This window comes from Carettochelys insculpta, chromosome 2 (assembly GCF_033958435.1).
Source record: "Carettochelys insculpta isolate YL-2023 chromosome 2, ASM3395843v1, whole genome shotgun sequence".
Classification (NCBI taxonomy): Eukaryota; Metazoa; Chordata; order Testudines; family Carettochelyidae; genus Carettochelys; species Carettochelys insculpta.
Window position 1 is genome coordinate 205,570,979 of NC_134138.1, and position 12,721 is coordinate 205,583,699.

At 43.1% G+C, this 12,721-nt stretch overlaps 1 protein-coding gene across 7 annotated transcripts in view; it reads left to right on the forward strand.

Annotated features, from left to right (window-relative positions):
* NEK10 (NIMA related kinase 10) overlaps positions 1-12,328 on the forward strand; it is a 244,257-nt gene extending 231,929 nt beyond the window's left edge. For all 7 annotated transcript variants that reach the window (XM_074984426.1, XM_074984427.1, XM_074984430.1 and 4 more), the window contains one exon: positions 11,486-12,328. In XM_074984426.1, coding sequence (XP_074840527.1) covers positions 11,486-11,534 — 49 coding nt within the window. In that variant the 3' untranslated portion in view covers positions 11,535-12,328. The remainder of the gene's footprint in view (positions 1-11,485) is intronic.
* Positions 12,329-12,721: the final 393 nt, after the last annotated feature.

Sequence of the window (12,721 nt, forward strand, 5' to 3'; positions counted from 1 at the left end):
GTTACTAGCACTCATCATGCCATCAGCTCCAAAACTGTTCATATTCTCAGTTTTCTAATTCCATTATCTGTTCAGCTCTTGTCCAATGCATGTTATGGATTCCCTAGTGTCCTGTTGTTCTTTGGTATCTACATTTTAAGATGTTTTATTCTAAATTTCTGGAAATCCCACATTACGGGAGAGATTGTGACCCCCTCTGCACAGCCATGCATGGGAACAATGAGGTATAAACCATTGCCTGACTTCCTCAGGAGGTCTGCTCACATTAGCTACGTCTACACGTGAAGTCTACATCGAAGTAGCTTATTTAAGATGGCTGAGAGAACAGATCTCCCTTTGCAAAATGCAATCCATGCTGTCCACCATTATTTGGTCTCATTGCATTAATCACAAATGAGATTGCAGACCTCACAGCAGCATCCCATCATGCCTGCTTGGCCCAAGGGGGACTCAAATCTCCATCTATTTCTAGATACACGGTGGCCATTCTCAGGAATAACTATAACTTTTCCAAAAGAATGCCAGCATATCTTAGAAACATAGAACATGAGAACTAGAAGGGACCTCGAGAGATCATTGAGTCCAGTCCCCTGCCCTCACAGCAGGACCAAATATTTTCTAGACCATCCCTCCTAGATGTCTGTCCAACTGGCTCTTAAATATCTCCAGTGATGGAGATTCCACAACCTCCCTAGGCAATTTATTCCAGTGTTTAACCACCCTGACAGTTAGGAAGTTTTTCCTAACCTAAACCTCCCTGTAGTTTAAGCCCATTGCTCCTTGTCCTATCCTCAGAGGCTAAGGAGAACAATTTTTTCTCCTTCTTCATTGTAATAGTCTTTTAGGTACTTGTAAACCACTCTCATGTCCCCTGTCAGACATCTCTTTCCTATACTAAACAAGCCCAGTTCTTTCAGTCTTCCCTCATAGCTCATGTTCTCTAGACCTTTAATCACTGTTGTTGCTCTTCTCTGGACCTTCTCCAATTTCTCCACATCTTTCCTGGCGTGTGACACCCATAACTAGATGCGGCATTCCAATTGAGCCTAATCAGCGCAGAGTAGAGCAAAAGAATGATGTCTCATGCCTTGCTCACAACACTCTTGTTAATACATCCCAGAGTCATGTTTCGTTTTTTTGCAACAGTGTTGACTCATTTAGTTTAGGTCCACTGTGACCCCTAAATCCCTCTCTGCAGTACAGTCACTTCCAATTCTGCATATGTGAAACTGATTGTTCCTTCCTAAGTGGAGTACTTTGCATTTATCCTCATTAAACATCATCCAATTTACCTCAGACCATTTCTCCAGTTTGTCCAGATCATTTTGAATTATGACCCTATCCTTCAAAGCAGCTGCAACCCCTCCCAGGTTAGTATCACCTATAAATTTACTAAGTGTACTCTCTATGTCAATATCTAAATTGTTGATGAAGATATGAAACAGAACCAGTCCCAAAACAGATCCCAGCAGAACCCCACTTGTTTTGCCCTTCCAGCATGACTGCGAACCACTAACAACTACTCTCTGAGAACAGTTATCTAGACAGTTATGCACCCACCTTATAGTAACCCCATCTAAGTTGTATTTGCCCAGTTTATTTATAAGAAGATCATAAGAGATTGTATCAGATGCCTTAGTAAATTCTAGGTACACTAAGTCCACTGCTTCTCCCTTATCCACAAGAATTGTTATTCTATCAAAGAAAGCTATCAGATGGTTTGTCATGATTTGTTCTTTACAAATCCATGGTGGCTGTTCCCTATCGTCTTGTTTTCTTCTAGACGTTTACAGATGAATTCGTTAATTATGTGCTCCATTATCTTTCCTGGCACAGAAATTAAATTGACTGGTCTGTAATTTCCTGGGTTGCTCTTATTCCCCTTTTTATAGATGGACACTATATTTGCCCTTTTCCAGTCTTCTGGAATCTCTCCCAACTTCCAGGACTTTTTCAAATATGGTAGCTAAAGGCTCCGATACCTCTTCTATCAGTTTCTTGAGTATTCTTGGATACATTTCATGAGGCCCTGGTGTTTTGCAGACCTCTAACTTTTCCATGTAAATTTTAACTTGTTCTTTTTATATTGTATCTTCCCATTAACATTCACTATGTTAGGCATTCCTTCTTCAGACTTCTTGGTGAAAACTGAAACAAAAAAGTCATTAAGCACCTCTGCCATTTCCAAGTTTTTTGATATTGTTTCTCCCTCTTCACTGAGCAGTGAGCCTATCCTGTCCTTGGTCTTCCTCTTGCTTCCAATACATTTATAGAACATCTTGTTACACTTTATGTCTCCAGCTAGTCTGAGCTCATTTTGTGCCTTTACCTTTCTAATCTTGCCCCGTGTACCTGTATTGTTTACTTATATTCATCCTTTGTAATTTGTCCTAGTTTCCACTTTATATATGACTCCTTTTTGTTTCTGAGATTATCCAAGATCTGCTGGGTAAGCCAAAGGGTCGTTTGCCATACTTCCTATCTTTCCTACACAGCAGAATAACTTGTTTTGGGGGCCTTAATAATGTCCCTTTGAAAAATTGCCAACTCTCTTCTGTTGCTTTTTCTTATTAGTCTTGCTTCCCATGAGATCTCACCTACCAAGTGACACTTTGTAGTCCTCAATGATCTCCTTAGGAATGGTTCATAAATAATAAGGCTTTGAAAAAAGTTAATCCTAGAATAATAGCAGGTGCTGTGTGTGCGTTTTCCTCCTAGCAATCTGATGAGCTTTCCTTCTCCTTTTAAGTCACCTGGCTGTTTAAAATGCTTTGTTCTAGCTCTAGCTCTGGAGACTTTTGAGTGAGCAGTGAGAGTGTTGCAGGGCCTGGAGAGTTTATGGCATGGAATCACTTAAAGCTGTTGCTTTTAGGAGGATATTGATTGGTCAGAGACTGTTTTCTCATCCTTAGAATTTTGGAGCTAAAGTACTTCACCTGGTGCACTCAACTTATTTCATCCTTCCAACAGTGCAGCACAAGTGCCTGTCCTGTTGCTAGCTCTCATTACAGATCTGGCGGTGTTTAGTGTTTTAACAGGAGCCGTGTCTACACGTGCACGCTACTGCGAAGTAGCGGCACTAACTTCGAAATAGCGCCCGTCACGGCTACACTTGTTGGGTGCTATTTCGATGTTAACATCGACGTTAGGCGGCGAGACGTCGAAGCTGCTAACCCCATGAGGGGATGGGAATAGCGCCCTACTTCGACGTTGAACGTCGAAGTAGGGACCGTGTAGTCGTTGCGCGTCCCGCAACTTCGAAATAGTGGGGTCCGCCATGGTGGCCATCAGCTGAGGGGTTGAGAGACGCTCTCTCTCCAGCCCCTGCGGGGCTCTATGGTCACCGTGTGCAGCAGCCCTTAGCCCAGGGTTTCTGGCTGCTGCTGCGGCAGCTGGGGATCCATGCTGCATGCACAGGGTCTGCAACCAGTTGTCGGCTCTGTGGATCTTGTGTTGTTTAGTGCAAGTGTGTCTGGGAGGGGCCCTTTAAGGGAGCGGCTTGCTGTTGAGTCCGCCCTGTGACCCTGTCTGCAGCTGTGCCTGGCACCCTTATTTCGATGTGTGCTACTGTGGCGTGTAGACGTTCCCTCACAGCGCCTATTTCAATGTGGTGCTGCCCAACGTCGATGTTCAACATCGACGTTGCCAGCCCTGGAGGACGTGTTGACGTTATTCATCGAAATAGCCTATTTCGATGTGGCGACATCGAAATAGGCTACTTCGATGTAGGCTTCACGTGTAGACGTAGCCATGAACTCCTAGTTCCAGGAGTGACTGTGAGAACCACAGCATTTCCCTCTTTCTTTTAAAATATGTTTCCAGTCTTCCGGAAAAAAAATGTTCAGAAAAAATGAAACATGAGCTCTAGAGGCTGAAAGAGAAGAGGCAAATCAAAAGACTACCAGATTTAATCTCATAATTTGTAAACCAATTTCTTGTTTCTGGGGACCTGACTCATGCTATTTGAACACCTCGAGTCGGAAGTACTTAATCCTAAGGGAATTCATGTCCTTGTGCATATTTTTTCCTCTGCTCCACTTACATATTTTGCCCACCCCAAGCTGCAGGGACACATGGTGGCTAGCTGTTCATAGAAAATCATTCATCTTCTAAGGGCACATGGGAACAGGAGCAGATCATAGAATCATGTAAAATTAGGGCTGGACGAGAAAGGAGGTCATTTAGTTCAATCCCCTACTCAAAGTATGACCAACCCAAAATAAATCATCCCAGACAGGGCTTTGTCAAATGGGACTCAAAAACTTTTAAGGATGGAGATTCTACCAAGGCCTTAGGCAACACATTCCAATGCTTCACGCTCTCCTAGTGAAGTAGTTTTTTTCTAATATCCAACCTAGTCTTCCCCACTGCAACTTGAGACCATTGCATTGTGATCTGTCATCTGCCACCACTGAGAATAACTTAGCTTGGTCCTCTTTGGAACCCCACTTCAGGTAATTGAATGCTGCTGTCAAATCCCTCTCATTCTTCTCTTCTGAAGTCTTAATAAGACCAGTTCCCTCAGCCTCTCCTCATAAGTCACTGGCACAGTCCCCTAATCATGTTTATTGCCCTTTGCTGGACTCTCTCCAATTTGTCCTCATCCTTTCTATAGTGGGAGGCTCAAAACTATACTCCAAATGTGGCCTCAACAGTGCTGAATCATCACTTCCCTTGATCAGGTGATAATTTTCCTACTAATGTAGCCTAATATGCTGTTAGCCTCCTTGACTCATTTCGAGCCTCTCATCTGCTGTTTTTTGCATGCCCTTTTCTGCAGAATTCCTGTTTAGACAGTTGGTCCTCAGCCTGTATGAGTGCATAGGATTTTTCCATCCTAAGGGAAGGGCTCTGCACTTGTCTCTGTTGAATTTCATCAGATTTTTTTGGCCAAGACCTCCATTTATCTAGGTGTCTCTGGACCCTAACTCTACCTTCCTATGCATTTACCTCTGACCCCAGCTTAGTGTCATGTGCAACCCTGCTGAGGGTGCAAACCAACCCATCATCCAGATCACTAATGAAGATTTTGAACAAAACCAGCCCCAAAACCAATCCCTGGGGCACTCTGCTTGATAACAGCTGCCAACTATATAGCAAATCTACCCACTGAGCATGAAAATCTAGCCAGTTTTCTATCTTCCTTATAGTCCATTCATCCAAGCCATACTTCTTGAACTTACTGGGAAGAGTACTGTGGTGAGATAGTTTCTGAAGCTCAGCTAAAGTCAAGGTATATCACATCCACTCCTTTCCCCATATCTACAGAGCCAGTTGTCAAAGAAGGCAGTTAGGCTGGTCAAGCATGACTTGTGTCTGACTGAATGGGAGACCTGTGGGGTTAGCCAGGGTCTGCATAGGGGTGGATCCCCAACTTCCTAACAATCCCCCCCCCAAATACCTTTTTGTTACTTCTCAAGCCAAACTCAAAGTGCTTCAGCTTCATTCCCAGGCTCCTTCCCAGCAATTATTTCCCTCTCCCTCAGCTCCTCTGTCACCCCTGATTCCCACCACTGATGCAGGTGGGGCATACATTTTATATTGTAGTTTAAATGAAATATTTTTCAAAGTTCTGTATGAACAGAAATAGTCTGGTACATAGGCACTAATTCTCCCTCTAGCCAGGGATGCTTGGCTCCTCCCCCTCTATTCCAGGCTGTACCCTCACTCCACCCCTTCCCTAATGCCCTGCCCTCTCTCTTTCTGCCCCAGCTCCAGCCCCCCATTCCACCCTTTTCTCCAAGACTCTACCTCTGCCCTACCTCACCCCTTCCCGCAAATATGCCCTGCCCCTGCTCCTTCCACTTCCTCCCAGAGCTTCCTGAATGCTGCAAATCAAGGGTTTGTGGTACTCTGGAAGCAATGGGAAGGTGGGAGAAGGGCACGTGGGGGAGGCAGAGGGGCAGATTAGCTAGCTGTGGGTGCTCAGCACCCATTAATTTTTCCCCATGTATGCCCCAGTGCCAGAGCACCCACAGAGTTGGCACCTGTGGATTTATGCTTGGGTGTTGTAACTGTGCTGCTGTAGCCACACTGCTGTTTTTAGCAAGCTGGCTCAGGCGCAGCTAATGCATGTCAGTCTACCTTTTGTTGGCGGCACGTTCCCAGCTGCTGTGTAGACAGATCCTGTATTTGATAGCAAATGCAAAGTTAACAGTTTGCGTACAATGCCGTGAGACAGGTCCCTGGGTCTTTCAGGAATACATTTCTTCCCGAAAGTCCTATTCTTTTGTATATGAAGCATTTTTTCTATTGTATTTGTAGCGATATCTTCTTAGCTCCTCTGCCCTAAACTTCTGCCTGCAAGAAGATGTGACTAGATGACAAGGAATGGATCACTTAATAAACAGCCCTGATCTGCTTGCTTCTTCTGAAGCATTTCACACTGGCCACTGTCAGAAGGCAGAATAATGGGCTGGAAGGGCTATTGGTCTAATTCAGAGTTGCTCTTATGTGCCCCACTCGGTCTCCCTCACATATGTAAATATAATGGTGATGTCACTCAGTGTTACTTAGAGAAATGGCAGAAAAAATATGCAAAATTACAAACTACATGGCGCACTGAAAAATTATTTCAACTCCTGATTGGATGATGTGCAGGGAATTACATTATTAGCAACTGAGAAGCTCAACGCCGTTAAGAAAAATGTTCATACTTCTTTTTTTCATTAGAGTAATTGTTTTCCATTTTCATTATGCTAGTAATTACAACTTCAGTGTAGGCCATTTCATGAGGCTTAATGACCGGCTGGGGATAACGACCCTCAGCTGTGTCCTGAATAATCAGTTCCTGCCCATCCATCATTAATCCCCAGAAAGTACTCGGTGTTTTCTTTAGTCACTTATTTGTACAGAATTTATAAAAAAAAATTAGCTGAATATTTCAAAATGAGTTTTATCCCAATGACTTCCCTGTCCCTTTTTTCTCATGATTATACCACGTACAATGGTGGTTTACCCACATAAGTCAGGTGTGGTTGTTCCTGAATATTTTTACTTGTGGGATCATCTACAACTAGGACAATGGATAGCTTTTGCCTAGTTTCACACAATATCCAAGGTGAAAGAAATGATTGTAGATAACTATATTTCCTTTACATTTGCTCTGTGTCTCCTCGCTATTTCATGTAAAGCCCCTTAAAGTATATTAGGGAGCTTAATCTAAGAGCAACACAATGTATCTGAAGGTGAATAGGAGTCTTACAAATGAACAGAAATGAAGGTCAGAGACTCTAGTGGCCTTCAGCTGGGTGCAGTAGTTCGCCAAGACTCTACATGAATTATTTTATAGTACATACCATCAGAGGTGCTGCTATGGTAGAGAAGTGCTGTTTCAGGAATGGTACTCTGTAACTGGTAGAACACTTCTAGCTCCAGTAATCAGGTGAGAGGACACTCATCTAATCATCAGTGTATACGGCTATAAGTATTGTCTTAAATCATTGTTTTTCACAACTTTTATTCATTTTCTATTTTCTTTTTTGTAAACATTTTAGACATTGTGAATATCCAGGCAGATATAGGTAGTCCCCGGTGTTTATAACATATATGAAATAAAAAACAAAAGTAGTCACCCCACGACAGCAGCTCTTGCAGCTCCTGTCAAGTGGGACTGGTACTGGTTCCCTGCTCCTAACACTGCAACACTGGTATGTGGGCAGGCCCATCCTCCAGGAGGGTCTCCGGGCTGGCTGGTGCTGGGGGGGCGGGCAGTGTGTCATGCTCTGGGTGGAGGTTGGATGCCTCCAGCCCCACATCTTGCACCCGAAGGTACGCCCCTTTCATGAACATGGAGCCACCCACCCCACCTTGCCCAGGGGTCCAGCAAGGCTGTTGGCCCCCTTGTGTGTGAGCACAGAGTCACTCAGCATTGGCCCGGCACCCGTTCATCATGCTGAGAGCATCAACTGAGAGCTGAGGTTGAGGGAGACTCAAACTAGTGGGACAAAGAGACTGCAAGTGGAAGTTGGGTGGCACTCAGAGTCACAGTGATCACTGAATGAACAACTAGTGGTGCTGCTCCAGCTATGTGAAGCTCCTGAGGACGGTAGATTATGCCTAGGCTGGCCAGAGCAGACACAGTAAGGTCTCAAAGTATGCAAGGGTTCTGTTCCACGTGCCTTCATGTAACCCAAATTTTGCGTAAGTGTGGGTCCGGCTTTTTCCCCAGCAGAACACACGTTCTGCAGCCAGGGAAGCAGCAGAAAGGTAAGTCCTGGGTAGGGGGTCAGTTGGGGAGGGTTAAGCCTGGCAGTGGGTTGGGGCTGTGGGAGGCGGTTTGGGGGGCTAAGCCTGGGTTGGTTTAGGACTGCAGGGGTCAAGGGGTAGAGTTGAGCCAGAGCTGTGCACAGGGTTGGTGAGCCAGGCCAGCAGGGGTGGGGGTGGCATGGTAAACCCAAACCCAAGCCCAAGCCCAAGCCAAGTGCGAGTTGTGAGCTGGCAGGGGGGTTGAACCAGGGCCAGAGAGGTTGAGCTGGAGTTGCATCTGCAGGGGGTGAGCTAGAGCCAGAGGCGGGGCTGGAGGGTAAGCAGGAGCTATGCGCAGGTGGTGAGTGGAGCTGGGGTGGGAGCTGAGCTGTGAGGTTGAGCCAGGGCTGGGCGGGGAGTGAGTTAAGCACAACTGGAAGTCACGCATTTCCAGGGTTTACTATAGGAATTGGGGCCAGCTGCGTAAGAGTGGGGTTGCGTGCTCTGAGTTTGTGTACTCTGAGACCTTACTGTAGTTCAAACCTAAGTGATGCTGCACTTCACTCATATTTGGTCTGGCTTCCCTTCCACCCATCATGAAATACTTTGAAAAAAAATAAACAAGAAGGGAGAGATGCATATCATACAACTGGAAAGGACCACAGGAGTTCATTGAATTCAGTCCACTCCCCTCTTGGCAGGGCCAAGCACCAGCCTTCCCCAACTTGTCCCAGATCCCTAATGGCCCCCTTGAGGATAGGGCTCACAACCTTGGGTTTAGCAAGCTAATGTGCAAACCACTGAGCTAGCTCTTCCCCTGCACAAAGAGGTGACCAAACAAGTGGCAAATAATTGTTTGTTCTTTCTTGCCATAGTGACCAGGAGTGGAGACCGTGAGTTCAAACTACACCAGAGTAGTTTGAGATTAAACTTTCGGGGAAAGTTTCCTGACTGTAAGAACATAGGCCAATGAAACTGGCTGCCCAGGGAAGTGAAGGAAACTCTTTCACTGGAGGTTTTCAAAAAGAGGCTGGTTAGCCATCTGTCTTGGAGGTTTAGACACACTAAAGCCTGCAGCTTCACTGGGCGTTAGACTAGATGCAACTCCTCCTAATCTTATGGTTCTGTGATTACCTTAATTCTAGCTTTGCCTAATTTTAGATTATTTGACTTTACAATCTTAGCATTGTTATTTGTGTGTAATTCCAGACAAATGCTTTACACCACCCTAGCCACCCAAATAACTGAGTACTTTCCAGCATTATACTAAGCCGGAAAGTGTTGACACCTGTCATGTGTTGTTTGTTCTTCCTGTCGCTCATCCTCTTTCCATGGGAAAACTGTACATTGTTCAGTGGTTTGTTTCTGTAGTGCTTTGCTTTGGGATGGGTTCCTGATGTGCAAGCTGATGCGTCTGTGTTAGAAAGAACAAGACTGAGGAAGTGCTTGCATTGAAGCAGGAGCTGATGAAAACAAATACTCCTTGTTTTTACTTCTAACAGCACAGCTGATCAGAATAAAGCCTTGGAGCATGTTTCTGCAGGACAGTGTAATATAATAAAGTACTGGTTTGATTATTTAATGGAGGAATCTCTACCAGCATAAAGCTGACAAACAGTTCCACCATCTCCTACGCTAGTTCTCATGCCTGGCGTGTCAAGGGCTTATTGTGAGAAGAGTGAACCTAGAGGAGCAAGGCTTTACTGTGCCTAATTTTTCACTGCTGTGAAGTCATTTATGCCTAAAGCTGTACCCTAGCTGCTTTAATTTATGCTAGACCTTGGCAGATGGGAATTGGGGAGCCATGATTTGCTTCCTTTCAGACCCTAGAACCACACTGTTTCTTTGCAGCATATAGTGAAGTTCCTAGATCCCTTAACTCAGGGGTCTGCAACATGCAGCTCTGGAGCTGCATGCAGCTTTTTAAGGGCTCCTTTGTGGCTCCCAACACTATAATTGCAAAATTAAAGAAAAACAAAAAACCACCCTTCTGATTATTTTCAATAAATGGTGAATGTCTAAAAGTCCAACAATGAACAACTCCTATCTAAATAGAACACAATGGCCGTGTCTACACTGGCACAAATCTTCGAAATAGCCATGCTAATGGCCATTTTGAAGATTACTAATGAGGCACTGAATTGAATATTCAGTGCCTCATTAGTATTAGGATGCTTCTGGCCGCGACGCTTCGAAAGCACCGCTTTTGAATGCCCGTGGCACAGCTACACAGGGGGGTCCTTTTCGAAAGGACCCCACACATTTCAAAATCCCGTTAGTCCCCTCCCTTTCGAAAAGGACCCCCATGTAGCCATGCCACACCGCAGGTGTTCAAAAGCAGCGCTTTTGAAGTGCCACAGCCGGAAGCATCCTAATGCTAATGAGGCACTGAATATTCAATTAGCACGGCTATTTCGAAGATTTATGCCTGTGTGGACACAGCCAATATGTGACCAAGAAATGCTGGAAAACTCCCCCTTTAATATGTGTAGTGCATTGTGGGATATGATACTATATCTGTGTTTTGATCATATTGCTAGCAAAGTCTTGATTTTGAAAAGGAAAATGAAACGTGCAGCATTCCTGGTGTGAAGGGCAACCCAGATTTTAAGAAAGAAAACTGAAATTAAACGTGAAGTAAATTGGCATGATTAATGTGCAGTTGGAATGGCTTTTAAAAAGAGGAAAAATCAAAGATGAAAACAGAATTTCAAACTGAATGGACCTAATCCTTTGCATTTATATCAAGTGCCTCTGAGCACCGTTTATGTCTCATTTGCAGTGAGAAATTCACTAACAGAAAAAAATACAACCTTGAGAGAATATGTAAAAGGTTTTGAACATTCTGCAGTAAAAATAAATTACAAATCATTGTGTGTGCACTGTTCTTAAAATAGATGTTACAAAACATATGGTTTGATTTTATTTACTAGGGATCATTTCATATTCACATGCATTGCGGCTTCTGAATTATTGAGTTTTTTTACCTAATTTGAAAAAAAAATGGCTCTTTTGCTCTTTAGGTTGCAGACCCCTGCCTTAACTCCAAAAGGGATCATTCCAAAAATCTAGTCTAACTCTCAGAATCGCAGGCTATATTATTTCACCCAGTAAATCCTGCATCAAGGCCGAGATCGAACATAACAGAAAGGCATCCAAGATTTCCCTTTTTTTATCCTGCTTATATAGCACTTTTCTGTCTGATGACAGCACAGAGATTCATTCTGATTTGGTGAACACGAGTAGTAAGGACTTCCTAGGGCCAGCAAACACTTACTACCTCTTTATCTTTTTTTAGATACCACTACTACCCCTGGGGAACGAAGAACCGTCCAACCAAAAGATGAGAATCTACAGTTCTGAAGAGACTGGTTTTTATTTTCCTAATGAAGTCAGACTGCCCTTTCTTCAACTAATATTGTGTGATCACCAAATAGATAATACGATTTGCTCAAAATACATTGATGGAAAGGGATTCCAATGCTGAAAACAGGGGAGACAGCTTTCAAAAGACCTCACAAGTGATGAAATTCAGTATGATTCTTTTGTGGCAACTCTGTTTACAGCATCAGCTTCTTGCACAGCGGGGGTGGAGGGACATGGGGAGTGGAGAATGCTATACATACTGTTTGGGAATTCCTGAAAATGCACACATTCTATTTCTTATTTTATTTTTTTAAAGAATTGTTGAATACTCAGGTTTTCTGAAAGTATATTTTCATCCTTATAGCCTGTCTATCATTTATAGTAAGAAAAATAAATAAAAAAGGCACCAAGCAGGAAATAAAATATTTCTGGGCTCACTGCACAGAATTAGAAATTGATTAATTTTTACCAAAATAATCATTTAAATGTTTAAATGTAGCTATTTGGATAGTAGCAATTTCTAATGCTGATATAGTACATGAATAGTCAGTATTTACAACTTGCACAGCTTTTGACAATAATTGTCATTTTTATATTGCAACTTTGATTACAATATCAGAATGTGTGTGTATATATATCACATATATAGACATGCATGTATTGTAAAATATGTATCATATGTATAGTGTAATATACACACACATTTACTGTTTGAGAGAATAAAAAAGCAAATGAAACCAATGCTTTGCTGCTGATCACATTTCTAGTAGTAGTGCACTTTGAGCATAGCTATATATAATGTATATTATATGTTAAATAGAGATGCAGTCACTCTCAGTTGAACACTATTGAAGCTATTATTTTCATCTCTAGAGATGTGACTAAGCATGAGATCTGTTCTGTGGGCTGATTATACTGTATCCATTATATCTAACATAACTACTGTAAACATCAGATTACATGTGTTGACATATAAATAGGCTAATTTATTTCATGCCTCTCCCATAATTACTTGTGACTGATTGGATACGTAAGTATGTCATATTTACTTGTGAATTCACTGGCATATGTAAATAATGAGACACTATTTCTTAACAATGTACAGAATATAATTTCCCTTGGCTTTCGGGATTTCACTAGCCCAGATTTTAAGGAGGTAAAAGTTGGC